We start from the raw sequence: 18175 nt of genomic DNA, 5'->3' as shown, positions 1-18175 counted from the left end.
TAGTTCAGCAGTGCTATATACCAGTATCAGCCTAGGTAATAATTAGAAACCATCAAAGCTGGAGAAAATCAAATTCTGAAGCCTGAGTCAGGAGCAGGAATATTTCCTTCTGAGGTGAGCTTTAAAAAGAACCACAAGAAGATCCTCGTTGCTTTCCATCCAAAAATGAAATGGAATATCTTCCCAGACTAGCTTTTAATCAAGTAAGAATAGATTAATGCTCCAACCACAAAAGGTTGGGAGAATTAAAAGAAAATAAATGTGGATTAAGTTCCCTTGATTCCATTATTTTAGGGATTAAACTGAAGTGTTGCCCTGCACAGAATTCTATTTTGTTCTGCCTGCAATGCATACATCCATAGATGTGTATTTCCAGTTAGCAGAATAGCTGCTGAGTAAAGACTGCAAGTCATGATTTTTTTTCCCTGCTCTGATAAGCTCTGAAAAAGGCAGAAAAAAGCCAAGAATTCCCAGCATGTGGAGGTTGTAGGGAAGTTTATACCTTTGCAAGCATAAAGAATCAGAGCCTGGGTCACATAAAGGAGAACTTGGAGGCCAGCGGTTGCTCATCCTTGCATTGGTCTCATCCCATTCGTAGACATCATTAGAAGAGGCCAACACGCCACTGAGAATTCCAGTACTTGAGGGGCTGCCATAAAAAAGGAGGAGTCAAATTGTTCTCCAAAGCATCGGAAGGCAGGACAAGAAACAATGGTTGGAAACTAATCTAGACAGTCACTTATCTGAAATAGTATGGGTTCTCCTGCTTGAGCAGGGAGCTGGACTCGAAGGCCTCCAACGTCCCTTCCAGCTCATACATTCTATTCTAATAAAGAAATACAAACATGATGTTTACCTCAGAAAGCCCCTCAATAAGAAAAACCACTGCTTTGAGACCAGATAGGCAGTCTCAGACTATTATTTTAGCTTATTCAGTTTTATATAATGACTGGTACCTAGGTCATTTTATATTGGTTTGCCATTAAATCTTTAACACATTGTTAATTCTGTTGATGAATAGAAGCCGTCATAAGCAGCAGCAGCACCACTCAAATTACGCTCTCTGGTTCTATATTGTACTTTAATCTCTCTGTTCCATGGTTTGTTGATTTTGTGAGGTACCTTAAGATTTTAAAATGGCATTAAGTACTTCAAGGAATGAGGATGTGGCATTTAGAATCAGTTTGTGGGGTTTTCTCCCCCCTCCATCTGTTAAAATAAACCTGTCTGATAGGGAGGGGGGAACCCTAACATTTTATACTGGAAAACACTGAGATAAACCTAGCAAACAACAAAATAATATAGATACAAAATGTGTCACTGAGGTTCATGATGTATATTTGAAGATTTGGTGTTTTACATCATCTAATCTCAGATATTTTTTTTAATGTATACAGTGGACTGTGAACCATAATTTACTTAATTATAAACACATTGTTCTGGATTTTCAGCTAATTCTTCACAAATGTTCTGAACAAATATCTTGATGAGTAACTGTTGTCCTTCGGTCAAATCTCAACGGCAAAAGTACCACCGGTCGACTGGTTAGAGAGAAAAGAAATAGGGGGAAGAATACAAAATGTCAGCACAACCTGTTTCAAGCTATAGTCACTATTGTGGCTTCACAGAAGTAAATTATTCAGAGGCAATTTCTCTGAAAAATGACAGAAGTAGGGAAAAGCCTGAGCAAAAACACTCGATTGAATACTTTTTTAAAAAAAACTGAAGTGGACATGCTTTTAGCTGAACAGCCTTTGGCAGCACATGACCTGGACATCTGACAATTTGCATATCAGAAAGACATTCCTTTGACAATGTATGGGGAAACTCTTTCCATGCATACTAAGGACACAGAGGGAAAGCATCTTTAAGTGAAGGGATCATAAACAGAGATGGTAAATATATAGGCTGAGCTTCTGTCAAGTCCATAGGGATTTCAATGTGGGAAGTTTTATATCTATGGTTTTCTAAATGCTTAATACTGTAGCACTATAAAGCAACAGAATGTCCATTTCACTTTCAATATAGTTTCCAGAATAGCAATCATGCTAAACTGGCACAGTATAATCAAAGTTATAAATCAGATTTTAAACCTTGTGAACTTATGCTCTTGTAATTATTAGCCTTTAAAATACCTACTTCTTTCTTAATAAAAAAACCCCACAAGACATCTTAGTGGACATAAAAACTAATACTGCAATCTAAATTGTGTTCTATTTACTGTTTGGCATAGACATAATGGATCTTACTCTGGCTTACAATTAGCCAGGTTTAGTATCCCAACCAAACAACTGGCTGTTTCTGGCCTTAGATCTTGTTTTGCAATGCACAGAAAACTATAAGGTACAAATTTATTCAGCATATTCAGGTTAATATGCAAAATAGGCATTGGCAATCTTGTCATTCCCCAACACAAAAATACATATATTCATATTTCACTCCAAATTAAGATAATTTACCTTCAGCTGGTAGTTGATTACAGGTCCCACAAGGAGGTAACTGAAACAGACATTTCATTCAGAATTTTTACTTAATTCAGAACTGCCTATAAATCAGTATCAAATATTTTATAATAAATATTTAAAAAATCAAATTTTGATAGTTTTGGAAATATCTTTGCTGGCTGTATGCTAGTTGGAAGGAGCTGGCTGGAGAATAAAAGTCTCTCTAAAACTTAACTTTTATGACTGAAAAATTGGCTCTAGTTTATTAAGCTGTGAGTTTTCTTCTGCTTCTGTTTCCAATGTTAGTGAGAAAAAGGGGTATTAAGTTTATTGCAAACCAAATCTAAGTAAAATCAGTTAAACATTATTCTGCATTTCTGCTAATAAAGTTCCTTATTTTTTGAAACAGATGAACAGAATTAGCATAGTCAGCCTGTAGAAAAGATCAGAGGCAACTAAATTGTAAACCGCCCAGAGTCACTTGGTTGAGTTAGATAGGTATAGAAACTAAATGAATAAACACAATAAATTAATAAATTAAACTGACTTAAAAAGGAGTTTGGAGGAAAAGAAAACCTCATAGCAAAGATAAAGCACACTTTTACCTGTTATGCTCCCACTTAACTAATGCCCTGATTAGCAAAGATCTGAATTTATGACTGCACTGAAAAGTAATTTTTAAGGCTCTGTCCTTGCACTTACAATTCTCACAATGTCCTCATGGCCACGTGATCGAGATTTTGGCCCTTTGCAACTGGTGGGCATTTACAAGTCGCACAAAGTTCAACGGCCATTGGCATGCTTTATTCTGACAAGCAAAGTTAAAGGAGAAGCCAGCAGTAAAATTGCAAGCTGTGGTCATGTGATGTCTCACTTAAGGATTATGGGTTGACTCACTTAATGACCAAATGGGAACAGACATCAAAGATCCATCACAGTCACATGATCTCCCGCTTGGCAATGGAGTTACTGGTTCCAATTGTGGTAATTAAGCAAGGATTATCTGTAAAGTGGAATACTAAGATACACACTAGAGTAGGGGTCCCCAAACTTGGCAACTTTAAGACTTGTGGACTTGAACTCCCAGAATACTCAGCTATGCTGGCTGGAGCATTCTGGGAGTTCAAGTCCACAAGTCTTAAAGTTGCCAAGTTTGGGGACCCTTGCTCTAGATTCTCACGGGGCTAAATTTTGCAACCAATATTTTAGAGGAAGATGATAAGGCTATCAATATTGATTAATCACAATAAGAATAGCTGATCTTCAGCATCAGAAATGGCACTGTGATCCCTACGATGATAAATGGGAGGAATGCTTCTGACTTCAGGCCTGGCGTGTGAGCTTTCTCCAGCCACTGTGGAGTCTCTGGGAGCAGAATGTTGTTGGAACTAGACCTTGGATCTGATCTGGCATTTTCCTTTCTTAGTTTGCACACAGAATACACACAGCCTTTCCCAGTAGATATTCCAAAGACTGCTTACCGCTGTCACGGTGGCTGCTGCGGCATTTTGACTGCAACAAAAAGGACTATCTTTCAAAGTTGTATTTGTGCTGGGAAACAAAAATAAAAACAAATGAAAACAAATAACCAGGTGTTTCTCCAATGCATTGAAACATACTTTTAAAACGAGACATATTTAGGGAATAAAATAGGATGTAAATCTCACAAGATATTAAAGGATTAATTTTATTAACAGGTTAACATTCATTTAATTCATCTCTCCAAGGCACTTCTGAAAGAAAGAGTATAACAACTTACCAACAAATCTCTCCTGCATCTGCTTTTTTAATTATTAGAGCACTCCAGTGGTTATGAGTGCTTTTAATCGTATCAATTGCAAAGTCCTGGGATTGAAAAGAGGAAACAAATTCAGTCTCTTCTCAGAAACCTGATATAAAATACATACATACATACATACATACGTGCACAAACATAAATTTTATTACCACATTGTTAGACTGCACCATAGGGTTTTGGACTGGGACATTAACAGTGCAGTGAAGCATTTCTGGCTACTTAATTTGAAAAAAAAATAGTTTGTTTTTTTTGTGTGTGTAGTCATCACATCTGTAGTTAAATAATAATTTCTGTATGCGGTTCTGAACAAAAACATGCTTTCGTGCACTTTTGTTATTTCATGCACTTTGGGACATGCTTTCATGCACTTTTGGTATTGTTTGCATTAACAAGAAAACATCAGCAGCTTCAAACAGTGGCCAGCAGTAGAGAAATATATATATATATATATACATACCCTATCTTTAAATTCTCCATTAAATGCAAATTGGTTCTCTGGCTTCCCATCAGGTACTTTGTATCGTCTAAACCAGTCCACAGTTGCTTCCAGGTACCCAGGTTTAATTCTTCTGACATCATCAATATCTTAAATTTTTAAAAGGCATACATTCAGAACCTATTCAAGTTTTGTTTTAAGTGTCCCAACATATTTTATTCTTAGTTTTTCCTGGGGAACGTCTTGCAGAAGAAATGCGATCATTCCCGTAAAAATCAGCCTTTATTCCATCAAGAATTCTACTGTACATCGAGGGCATTAATTAGGGACGTTTCAAATTTAAAGAGTAGGAAGCCAAAAGGAAATCAGATCAACATAGTACTCAAAAATGAAGTTCAACTTTACACGATAGCTACTTATATACAGATACAGGTAGTCTTCAACTTAGGATCATGACAGAGCTCAAAATTTATGTTGCTAAGTGAGACATTTGTTAAATGAGTTTTGATCCATTTTACAAGTTTTCTTGCCACATTTGTTAAATGAATCACTGCAAGTAATAAGTTAGTAACTTGATTGTTAAGTGAATCTGGCTTCCCCCTTTGACTTTACTTGTGAGAAAGTAGCAAAAGCTAATCACATGACCCACGGACACTGCAACCGTCATAAGAATGAGTCGGTTGTCAATCATCTAAATATAAGTCATGTGACCATGAAGATGCTACAAATGGTCTTAAGTCATTTTTTTTCAGTGCTGTTGTAATTTTGAATGGTTACTAAGTGAACTGTTTTTAAGTCGGAGATTACCTGTAATCCTTAACAGCGGAATGGCACGAAAATATAACACCAGTCCTATTCTGTATCAGATACACACTTTCCATATGTGGAATTTCAAAACTGGAAAAGGCACAAATAATGTGTCGGAAATCTCACGTCAAAGCTACTTACTATTCATATTAGCAGCTTCAGGGTCCTTAATATTGATTGCAATGATCTTCCAGTCGGTTTCACCCTCATCAATCAATGCCAGCGTACCCAAAACTTTCACTTGAATTATGTCGCCTCTGTTGCACACCTGTTTGAATAAATTTACTCACTGGGTATGATTCAGAATCGCACAGCTGGTCCTACTAAGCCAGAACAGGTGAAGTAACAATATTTCCTCTTCTGCCTGACTGCTCGGAAACATGAAATTTGTGGAATGAATTCATATTTCACTAAATCAGCAGCCTATTCAGAGGCTGATTTTGGACAGCAATTCCTGTAGATATGCTTTTCTCAAGTGAAGAGGAAATTCTTACCAACTGACTTTGCTGGCAAGCTAGCAGGGAAGGCCGTTTACTATTGATCATGTATTCACAGGACGCTGCAATCATCCTAAATGCGGAGCCGATTGCTGACTGCCAAGATCGTGATCATGTGACTGCCGAAGTGCCGGGATAGGTGGAACTTCAAGGATTGGTTGTAACAATCCCTTGTTCAGTGCCATTGTAACTTCAAATGGTTGCTGAACAAGTGGTTGTTAACCAAGAACTCCTCTACATGTAAAAATTAGCCATTGCCATTGTCTGCATATTTACACCTAGTGACACCTAGATGAACAGCCTGATTGCAAATATCTCCAGAGTAACTTACTGGTTAACATTTCAAAGATGGTTAGCAAACCCCAAATTTCTACCCGAAAAGGGTTTTGTTACCTTATCTCCAATTTCACAAACATCGATTGGATCATTGTCTCCACAACAGTTGGTATTTTCATCTTTATGCATTGGATCTTCCCACGTCTACAAAATAAATATTGTTTCCTTTAAGTGCTTGCTGCGCAACCTTCCTTTCAGCTCAGCAAGGGCTGCTCAGTTAAAATTTAAAGCTGTACCATATTAAAATATTTTGCTCTTTACATATTCTATAAAGGAATTTAAAACTGTTCTTTGTCCACTGACAACCATGCAGAATTGGGGAGTTGGTAGTTGTGATGTTTTAGCTGGAAGAACAAGAAAACAAGGAATTCGAAACCTTTCATAAAAGGGACTTAAGACCCAGATTCAAAGTTCTGATGTCATCCCCACCACACACACACTAGAGGTGGTATTCAGCAGGTTCTGACCAGTTCTGGAGAACCGATAGAGGAAATTTTGGGAAGTTTGGAGAACCGGCAAATATCACCTCTAAACTGGCCCCACCCCATCTATTCTCTGCCTCCCGAGTCCCAGGCGATTGGCTGTGTCTTATTTTGTTGCCCTGCATAGGAGAATGGGGCTGGAAAGCAGGTTAGTGGGGTGGGGAGGGAATAGGGATTTTGCAGTATGCTTCCCTCAGGAGTAGGGAGGGAATGGAGACTTTATAGTATCCTTCCCCTGCCACGCCCACCAAGCCATGCCCACAAAACTGGTAGTAGAAAAAAAATGTATCCCACCACTTACACACACACACACACACACAGAGTGACATGATGTATTGAGCACTCGGCAGCTGGCTTGCATTTACGCCCCTTTGCAGTGCCTTGGGATCACATATTGTGATTTATGGCTATTTTGCCAGAAACCGGTGTTTGTTACCATTTCCACAAAACAGGGGCATAGTGAACAAGTTCAAGTTTCTCAACAGGACAATGCAAGTATTTGTTTATGAACATAAAAAGGGCGAAACAATTCAGTATAGAATCCCAGGCACTTCACATGTAATCTCAGCTACTTCAATGTAAAGAGGTTATCTCACACTCAGTGTGATTGCGGGGGCCACACTCGTTAACAGGAAGTTGTAGTTCAGGACTGCTTTAATAGAAATTGACCCAACTTCCTTCCAGTTGAGAAACAGTGTTAGGAGAGAGATGGCTACGGAACGCTTTGTATTTCACATAAAAGCACATGCTAGCCACCTGGAGCACCAGGGATACCAGCTTGGGGAATACAAGGGATATCAGAAAAAAAAAATCCTTAATGAGATGGAGACAAAGCAAGTTATGTGCCGCTTTCTGTTGAAAAGCAAACTTATTATCAAGACAGTTTTGAAATCTAAGACGGAAGTTAACGGTAAAAATAAAAAAATCACAAAGCCAACAAATCAAAAGGAAAAGCTCATTATCTTTCCCCATAAATAACAGAATAACAGAAAGATCAGTCAGAAGGAAACTGACAGAAAAAAAAACAATAATAAAATACTCAATTTTAATGTATATTAGGTTACTAGACTTTGGATACAATGGAAACAAAATCTATCCACAGTATTTACTGTCTGTGCATGCATAGGTTCGTGCTTAAAATACCTAAGATATACATAAAATGCATAGATGCATTATAAAATGCATAAAATGTTTTGCTCTGGACACCCCTTTCCCTCTTATCAGACTGTTAAATGGATTATTATTAAATTGTATTTTAATAATAATAATAATAATAAATCCATTAAATGAATTGGATAATATGCTTTAATCCAATTCATTTAATATGCTTTAATCCAACTCATTTAATAGATTTTTAAATTATTAAGATACAACAGTTGTACTACAGCAATAAATGTTAAGAGTTTGATATAGCTTCCACGGGTAAATTTAAAAGACAGCATCAAGTGAAATAAACATAAAACCAGAATTGATTCATGGAACATTCTTATTATTATTATTATTATCAACACTGGTTTAATTCATTTAATCTGTGCTGGCTTTATGAGAGCTCTCTCTGTTTTTAAGGCTTCTTATGCTTTAATAAAGTCATTCTTTCTGTTGTTAAAACAGGCAGCTTGCTTGTTTACAATCTAAGGTGTTTCCTTCTTCCTCCAGAGAGTTTGCCCACAGTTGTCTATGCAATGGTACAAAGCTGCCCTTCATTAGAGTTGTTTGTTACTTGAATTCATAAAAAAGACAAGGTAATATTAGAATACCTGTGGAATAGCGCCATAGTTCCAGATATATCCCTTATGGGGAAATACATTAGCAACGTAACGTAGCTTTCCTTTCTTCACATCTTGTTTAATTGGATTGAGAACATCCTTAGTTGCAATCTAAAACAGAATTTGCTTAGTTTAGTACTCAAATTGTTAAAAATATTGTAAGAAAAAATGTAACTTTTTTGGTAGAAGTTTAATTTAATATTTCCAGCAAGATAAATATCCAGATTGATCGGAACCAATCACACAGAGAGAGAGAGAGAGAGAGAGAGAGAGAGAGAGAGAGAGAGAAACAGAGAGAGAAACAGAGTGTGTCTCATTGGAAAAGGTTCCAAGTAAGTATACATAGGACTTCAGCTTTAAAACACTTACTAGGCTATATGCTATTAATAGCAGGCAATTTGAAATTTAATAAAGTTAGTCCTCGACTTATTACCAAAACTTCTGAGCCCAACATTTCTGTTGCTAGGCAAGATAGTTACGTGAGTTTTGTCCCATTTTATGACCTTTCTTGCCACAGTTGTTAAGTGAAACCACTGCAGCTGTTAAGTTAGTAACATGGTTGTTAAATGAACCTGGCTTTCCCGTTGACACAGCTTGTCAGAAGATTGCAAAAGGGGATCACGTGGCCCAAGGATACGGCAACTGTCATAAACGAATCAGTTGTCAATTGTCTGAATGATGATCACGTGACCACGAGGATGCTGAGACAGTCGTAAGTATGAAAAGCAGTTGGTAAGGGTTTTTTTCAGTCATTGTAACTCTGAATGGTTGCAAGTCGAGGACTTAGTGAAGTCTTAGTAGACAACCAGCTAAATATGAGCCAACAGTGTGCAGCAGCAGCCAAAAAAGCTAATGTAATTCTAAATTGCATTAACAGAGGGATACAATCGAGATCAAGGGAAGTACTAATACCACTCTATAAAGCCTTAGTAAGACCACACCTAGAGTACTGCATCCAGTTTTGGTCACCACACCATAAAAAAGGTGTTGAGACTCTAGAAAAAGTGCAGAAAAGAGCTACCAGGATGATTAGGGGACTGGAGACTAAAACATACGATGAACGATTGCAGGAACTGGGAATGGCTAGTCTAGTGAAGGACCAGGGGAGACACGATAGCAGTCTTCCAATATTTGAGGGGCTGCCACAGAGAGGAGGGGGTCAAGCTATTTTCTAAAGCGCCTGTAGGCCGACAAGGAATAAAGGATGGAAACTGAACAAGGAGATATTTAACCTGGAAATAAGGAGAAACTTTCTGACACTGAGAACAATCAACCAATGGAACAGAAGTTGCCCTCGGAAGTTGTGGGAGCTTCATCACTGGAAGCTTTGAAGAAGAGACTGGACTGCCATTTGTCAGAAATGGTGTAGGGTCTCCTGCTTAGGTGGGGGGTTGGAATAGATGACCTACAAGGTTCCTTCCAACTCTGAAAATCTGTTAACTGACTACCTCTAACGTAAACTAACTTTGATGAAGCAATTAATGAAGCCATTGATTACAGCACTCCCATTGAATTACCTCCATCTTTGCATTGGTCCATCGAGGTATTTCCACAACCATGTTGAAGATGTGCTGAAAAGAACATAAATTCAGCAAAGTACATATAAAATATAACAATGAGAAAAGTGCTGTCAGTCGTCCTTCCTGAATTGTCACCCAGCAACTATCCTTCCCTGGAGCTCCCTGAAATGTTTCCATTCCCATGAATATGATAACTATGCTTTTTACTCCTTCCTGCCCCCAAATTTTGCCCAGAGTGTAGCTATTATCCAAATGTTAAACTGGCCCTATTATAAATCTCAGTTGGGACGAGATGCTCATTTTTCTTACACAGGGAATGGGAAGAAATCCTTAACTTTTAAGAAAAAGTAGATTTTTTTTCATGGGGTTTGCTTTATTAATTAAGGGAGATGGCTCCCTGGATATTCAGACACAACATTTTATTGACACTGCAGCACTGGGGACAACCCCAAAATCTTCCCATTTACTAAAGCGACAGCCAATTATCTTTCAAACACTAGAGAGGCTAACAATACATTATTGGAATACAGAACATATGGATTATGCACATCTGGTACCACTTTCTACTTATCAGTTTATTCTTGCATCATTCAGTGCCCATTAAAAGGATTTAAGCAGTCCTGAACCCTAATCCTGGTTTTCCATAAGCTTAAGGACAAGAGGGCAGATCAGCTTACTTTAAAACAACCAGCTTAGGTAACTAATTTTTTTTCTTTCAGGGATTAAGTTATTTAAAAGACCTTTTAACTGTCTAGGTCTATCCATTTATGACAGAAGCTCAATTCTTGCTGTTAAGAATGCTGTTAATTCTTGCTGGACAAAAATAATTCAAAAAACCATGAGAAGAATCACGATCAAATTCTGCAAGTCAGAAAAGGTAAGTAATTTTAGCAAAATTTCAGAAGCAACAAAAGGTATTGAACATTCGTTTATATAAAATTTCAGATCATTTTTACATGGTTCGATGAAGCAATATGCATTTGGAATATAATGATGGAAACAATCCAGGTAGGAATAAATCCAAAATGTCTCCAATACCAGAATGAATGCTCTACAATACTTTTATAAAAAGTTTATAAAGACAACATGAATATTGGAAAGTGCTAGAGATCATAATGTATGTATGCTTTTGTTCTAAGTAGAATTTTGAATTCTGCATCCTATTTTCTGCATTTCACCCAATTCATGCAACAGAATGTTACTACAAAGCTCTTATAAGCTGCATTAAGGTTATGACCTTGCAATTCCAACTTTAAAGCTGGCTATTCTTGTTTATCCTTAGAATTCATCTTTGCTTTAAGCGGCTGTCTGTGCATGCAAGATTCTCAATCTTCCAAACACTTGCATTCTTTTCTCACATCTGTTTTCCTATTTATTTTTAGTCAAACTGGCTGTTGACATTTGAGGCATTTACATTTTTGAAATATAAATGCAAATCCTGATTATCTCAACTGCTTATCCACACGGTTTTGCTGCCTAACCTGGAGGCCGTGTGGTCATAAGAACTTTTCTTGTTCTATCTGAAGCCCAAGTATTTAACTTGACACTTTCACTGAACCAATAAAACATAATGTGTGAGGTTTATTTGTTGAGTTCCTGTAGGAGCTGGAATAAAAGGTACAGAAAGTTCCAACGAAGCATAAATCAGGCCTGTAGCTAGTCTAGCCGTCTGGCACAGTGTTTTAAGCCAGCCAGGGACACCATTTAATCAAGCTGGGAGATGAAAGAAATTAAGGGTATTCCACCTTTCCCCCAATCCAAAGCTCTTCTACATACAAGCTTGAAACCAGCTCATTCCAAACTAAATGTCTGATGGACAAAGACATTATATTCAAACACTATTCTGTTTTGTAAGCTAATTATTGCTAATTATAACAATATCACAGTTCACTTGGGTTAAAGTATGGATTAAAAAAAGCACAATATATGGCAAATCAGAGACAGAAAAGATGAAAACTGAACCCTACAGTATACGATGCAGTTTATTGGATATTATAACATCTGAAGCAGCTAACATTAAGGGCAAAGGTTCCCCTCGCACATACGTGCTAGTCCTTTCCGACTCTAGGGAGTGATGCTCATCTCCGTTTCAAAGCCGAAGAGCCAGCGCTGTCCGAAAATGTCTCTGTGGTCATGTGGCCGGCATGAGTAAACGCCGAAAGCACACAGAACACTGTTACCTTCCCACCAAAGTGGTCCCTATTTTTCCACTTGCATTTTTACATGCTTTCCAACTGCTAGGTTGGCAGAAGCTGAGACAAGTAACGGGAGCTCACTCCATTACACGGTGCTAGGGATTCGAACTGCCAACCTTTTTGATCGACAAGCTCAGCATCTTAGCCACTGAGCCACTGTGTCCCTGTACCTAACATTAGATATGTTTTTAAACTATGGATACGAATCCTCCTGATATTCAGATGGCCCTAACCTTGTTAGCCTTTCATTAAGGACCTGGCTGTTTTCTCAGATAGGAAGATTATATAAGCTGGGCTGCTGCTATGTTGTTTTTTTTCCTTCAGGAAAAGGGGTTGTAAGAGTTAATAATGAAGACATATATTTAATCAATCGGGTTATTATTTATCCTAGGTGCTTCAGTTACATGTTTTGGGGTCTTGAGAGGGTGTTTTTAATCCTTGTACACCATTCAGAGTATTAAGACAGGCATCAATGCAAATCGTATCAATAAAATCGTAATCAATAACATAAAAGGACGGATGAGAAAAATCCCAAAATTTGTAGGGAAATGCTTCTTATATACCCAAATCAAATCAGCTTTAAAAAATTAGCAACAAAGTTTTCATTTGGTCTGCATTATGCAGAAGAAGTTGAACTAAAAGCGAGGAAACATTAGTCCACTTGAATGAGTGTGGGAAGATAGAATTATTTCATATTTTTCTCCCTTGGAAGCAGTTTCTACAGTAAAACAGGCAAACTTCAATCTATGACTAAAATAACCATTTATAACCAGCAGAATAAATTAAGATTTCCTGCTGCAATTCTCCTTCAGAATTTCTTTTACTCTACACCAGAACACTTAATTCAGACTCCTCCCACTTCAAGCAATGAAGGTCAATAAAATTACAGGCATCCCTTGACTTAGGACCACAACTGAGCGCAAAACTTCTGTTGCTAAGTGAGACAGTTGTTCAGTGAGTTTTGCCCCATTTTACAACATTTCTTGCCACAGTTGTTAAGTGAATCACTGCAGTTGTTAAATTAATAGCAGGGTTCTTAAGTGGATCTGACTTTCCCATTGTCTTGGCTTGTCAAAAAAAAAAATCCACAAAAAGTGATCACGTGACCCTGGGATGCTGCAGCCATCATAAATATCAACCAGTTACCCAGAGGTGGCATTCAGCAGGTTCTGACCAGTTCTGGAGAACCAGTAGCGGAAATTTTGAGTAGTTTGGAGAACCGGCAAATACCACCTCTGACTGGAGATTTTACAGAATTTTTCCCCTGCCACAATCACCAAGCCACGCCCACAGAACCAGTAATAAAAAAAAATGAATCCCACCACTGTTAGGATCACATGACATGGGGATGCTGCAATGGTCATTAACTGTGGGGGGTGGGAAATCACTTTTTTCAGTGACGCTGCTGTATGTTGGGGTATAGCAGTTGCCTTGTATGGCAAATACAAAGGTTAGATTGTGATTAAAATATATACAATCTCCGAAGATCAGCTGGGAGCAAACCAGTTCGCTCTGAAGATCAAGGTGTTTCCTTTGTTATCCCTCCACTGATTAGCTATTTTCCGAAGATCAGCTGTGCTGCACAATTTAGATTAGCTAGAAAGCAGGAAATCGTCAGATGGCCAGATTTCTTGCTTTCTAGCGAATCTAAATCATGGGCACAGCTGATTCCTCTCCCCCCTCGCTGTTGTACTGCTTCTTCCCGAAGCCCAGTAGGCAAAAAAAAATTTTTTTTTTTATCCTACTGGGCCTCAGAGACCTGGCCCGTTTTTTGTTCACAGGCTTCCCTGAGGCCCAGTTTGGCGGGGAAGGGGGGGACCACGCCCACCCGGTCACATGACCACCTAGCCATGACCACCTAGCCATGCCCACAGAACTGGTAGTTTAAAAATTTGCATCCCACCCCTGTACACAATGCAAGCAATTTGTTTCCTTTAAGATGAATTAATTAACATCTAGCACTTAACCACCTAGTTCAGAGGAACAAGTGAAAGGATTGAAAAGGAACCATGTACATTACCTTGTCAGCATCTGCATATGTTGGAATGTCATGGAAAGGAGAAATGTACTGTCCTTTATCATTTTCTGGAAAGGAAAGAAGATGCCTATGATTTTTATGAAATAAATTCAACACTAAAAGTGCCTTAATAGGACATTTATGACAAGAGACAATTTCTGTTCTATCAGTAGAACAGATCCCCTTGGTAAACTGCTCCGGATTGGTAAAAATCTCATTTGGAGGATTCTGCCCATCTGTAGAAAGGAGGCAAAAGAGACGATGCCAACACTCCATTACAGACACAATGGATTCGAGTTAATATGATGAGCGTCTCTAGGAAGACAAATTTATAGACTTGACAGTCTCTGCAGTTAGTTTGCATTCCAATTAAGTCAAAACAGAAGTCTTACACAGAATTCCCATCTGCTTCCTCTCAAATTATTCACTGTAATAAGAGGAAAGTAGCACTTATGATCAAGTCTGTAAAAATCCTTAAGGATGTCCATAACTTCTGACTGCCAGATGTTCTGCTCAGATGACTCCCAGGAATAATGTTGATTTACATGCCCCTAAGTTACTATTAGATTTTTATCATGTGTTTGTGGTGAGAGGGGAGGGAGAGGGAGAGAGGGAGGGGGGGGATTTAAGAGGGCATCTCATGGCCAGACTCCATTTTACAACTTTTTTGCTGCAATTGTTAACCAAATCACCACAGTCATTAAATGAGACACCCCATGACTGTAACTTGCAACCTTCCCTGCTGGGTTCCCCATTGACATTGGATGTCAGAAGCCAGCTGCTGGGAAGATGGAAAATGTCAATCACATGTTTGCAGGTTCCTACAAGTGTGTGAGTTGGTTACCAAGCGCCCCAGATCACAACCATGTGACTCTGGAGACACTGTGACAGTTGTGCAAGGACCACTTATAAGTCATTTAAGATGTCTGGTACTCCTATGTGACTTTTTATTTTGGTAGTAATTTTCCACTTGTTTGCTGATAGTCAAAGTTCATTCAGAATGGCAATTCTGGGCCCTATTTACAGAACTGCCTATCACACCACACCAATTGCTGCAGGTAACCTTTGGATAATCTCACCAGACATTTCCTGTATGCTGGACATGGAAATTCTTGCAGTAGATCATTGCTAAGAAGAAAATTGACTTAAAGGATTATACAGAAAGCGGTTTCAACTTTACAGCTAGTACAGTCAGACTTTAAACTCGTTGGTAGAATGTGTAGGAGGAAATGGGCAAAGATAAAAATCACTGCCAACAAGAAGGCAACTAGAGAGAATGCTTAAAAAAACTATGAGAAAGGCAGTACTTAAGCCATTATACTACAGATATCTGGACCAACTTATTTTTTTCTTTTCGTCTCAAATTGAGCAGTCTCTGGACTTTATAGATGCTCCCACATAGTTTCTTGGCAGTAGTTGGTGCTTCCTTCCAGGGTGCTTTTTTAAAACTTCCCCAAGTCTAGACTCCATTCATCCCAATCTCTATTCCATGAACCCTTTCCAACTGAACCACAGGCGATTCATTTTATCATACAAGTCAAACAAAGCCAGGGAGGGAGGGAGGAAGGCTTTATCTATCCTAAACCCTACAAATGATATAAGAATTACTCTGCTGTAATACTTCACAGTGCTTGTCAAAGAGAGAGGCCATAATTGAGCAACACAGCTTGGCAAGATTTTAAAAATCGCTTGAGGATGTGGAGATGTCGGTTTTAGAAAAGTGTCACCCAGATCATTCATATGCTATTTAAATTCTTGCTAAATCATGTTGCTAAGTGCAAAGACCAAGCCTTTGCTCTTGGGATCAAATTTAAAGAGCATTACAATAGAATATTTTACTGGAGGGTTACCTATTTTTTCTGGTTTGAACCAACCAGAAAGACCATGTTGTTAGTTGTCAAACAATAAACATTCTATTATTTGGACAACAGCAATGCATAAATTTATAATACAGTTGCTAGACCGGTTTTCATTTGTTAACCATTTACCTGGTTTAGAGACCTTTTTTGGAGCTCCTCATTATCTTTTTAGTTTATATCCCCACCCCAATTTAGTACTTGCAAACATACCCAATTTACTTAACCCTAATAGTTTACATAATCCAAAACTAGCATTTCACAACAGATATTTCATGCAAGCATTATACCAGTACTTCACTGAAGTGATTTCCCCTTTTCTATACCCAAAATTCCCTCCAATGATTACAGGCAAAATCATTCTATAGTCCCATCTCCTATTGCTGAGTGGTCAAGTTTCATTTCACGTCTAGGTAATTTTTCAAAATAGCCAGATGCCTATCCCATTTCAATTCTTTTTACTAACTGAAAGCACAGCAGTACAAATATATTGTAATACCATTTTGGAATTTAAGCCCTTCATAAAACAATCTATGTGAACAGCAAAGGTAGCAGGTAGCTGCTTTTAGCCAAACTTTGGCTGATCTCCAAAAAAAAAAAAACCTAATCAGGATCAGACTTGGTTGGATCAGGATTGTGGGCTATAACTTGAAAAGGCAAGCCAATTCTGTAGTGCTGAAATAAGTGGGGAATGGACTTGTTTCAAAAGAGACTGTTTTATTGCACAATGTATGTAATCTCTCTGCATGGATAGTAATAGAGGTCACTGACATTTTTACAATTCCAAAATTGAAGAGACAACCCCAAGAGACAATTTTCAAACAGTCATTTAAGCAGAGAGAGAGAGAGGAAGGATAGCCTTAAAAATTTAAAGAACTGAAAGTAACATTGCAATTGCAACAGATATACTGTACTGTCAAAGACATACATCCAATTTCCTCCCCTTCACAATTTCCTCAGCCTGTTCGGTCCTAGAGAACATAGATCACTCCGATTTTTCCCACACTTGTATTGGCTTCTCTTCTTAAATAAATCATACTAAACACACAGGCATATCAAAGAAAACTTTCACCCAGCCCCATCCATGTTTGGGATACATTAACAAAGTCGAAGCCCAGAATGATCCTTGGAGGGAAGATTTCTACTATCACCCTTTTCTAAACGGAAGAAGCTGAAGTTACGAGATAAATTACAGATAAGCCCAAACCCACCAGGGACGGGTTTGAGATGCTTGAGTAGGAGGGGCGGGGGCTGGACTAGACGACCTCCAAGGTCCCTTCCAGCTCGAATTCTATTCTAAAATATTGAGGTACAAACGCGTTTCCCATCCCTACTCCCTACTTAAAAACTGCAACTAAGCTCCAGTGGACTCAACCTGGCTTATTTCCGAGGATGCGTAGTTTGGGATGACCCAGAAACTTTTGGTGGTTTCTTTTTCAGGAGGCACGCCCAGCTTCTTGGAAAGACGCTCCCGGACCTCCGGAAGACCCGCCAGGTTAGCAACGGTTGCAGCCGTCCCAGAGGAAAGCGACACTTATCTCCCGCTTGAAGCCCCGGTCCACGCCCTTAACAGCCGCGGGCGCCACGCAAACGGACCCCCTACGCCTTATCTCGTGCAGCCTGCATGCATTCATTGACCGTGTCAAAGGACGGCTGGCACTGGAAGGATCCCCCCCTCCCCGCAAGGCTGGCTGCACTCTAGTTACGCGCCCCACCAGCCGCCTCCGGGGAAGGGAGCGGCTCTCCCGCCAAGGACTCACTGAAGAAGAGCCTGTAGTCGACGCTGTTGAGGGCGCCCCGCTCCTCCACTCGGTAAGCAGCCATGGTGCTCAGACGGACCGGCTTCTGAAATGAACCACAAGGGAAAGGCAAACACACCGCGCAGCCGCTCAGGGCGGGCCCTGATTTGTCCGACTGGCTCCTCCCCCTTTTCGGCCCCGCCCCCTCACTGCATGGAATGAGTCCTGCCTGCCGCATGCCGCCAGGGTCTTTCATCATCCAGTCGCCACGCTGGTGCCGTA

At 39.1% G+C, this 18175-nt stretch overlaps 1 protein-coding gene across 1 annotated transcript; it reads right to left on the bottom strand.

Moving 5' to 3' along the window:
• Positions 1–1317: 1317 nt before the first annotated feature.
• PPA1 (inorganic pyrophosphatase 1) lies at positions 1318–18175 on the bottom strand. The gene is made up of 11 exons (XM_026713540.2): positions 17915–18175; positions 14302–14366; positions 10084–10137; positions 8558–8677; positions 6376–6462; positions 5627–5753; positions 4700–4827; positions 4204–4289; positions 3926–3995; positions 2460–2499; positions 1318–1541 (listed from the first exon to the last, which is right to left on the bottom strand). The coding sequence occupies exons 1-11, from the start codon at positions 18150–18152 to the stop codon at positions 1516–1518; spliced, it is 1041 nt and encodes a 346-aa protein (XP_026569325.2). The 5' UTR covers positions 18153–18175; the 3' UTR covers positions 1318–1515.

The sequence above is a fragment of the Pseudonaja textilis genome, chromosome 4 (assembly GCF_049901715.1).
Source record: "Pseudonaja textilis isolate UNSWEBS1 chromosome 4, rPseTex1.2, whole genome shotgun sequence".
In the NCBI taxonomy this organism is placed as follows: Eukaryota; Metazoa; Chordata; class Lepidosauria; order Squamata; family Elapidae; genus Pseudonaja; species Pseudonaja textilis.
Note: the sequence above shows the minus strand (reverse complement) of the source record. Positions and strands in the feature narration are given on the sequence as shown.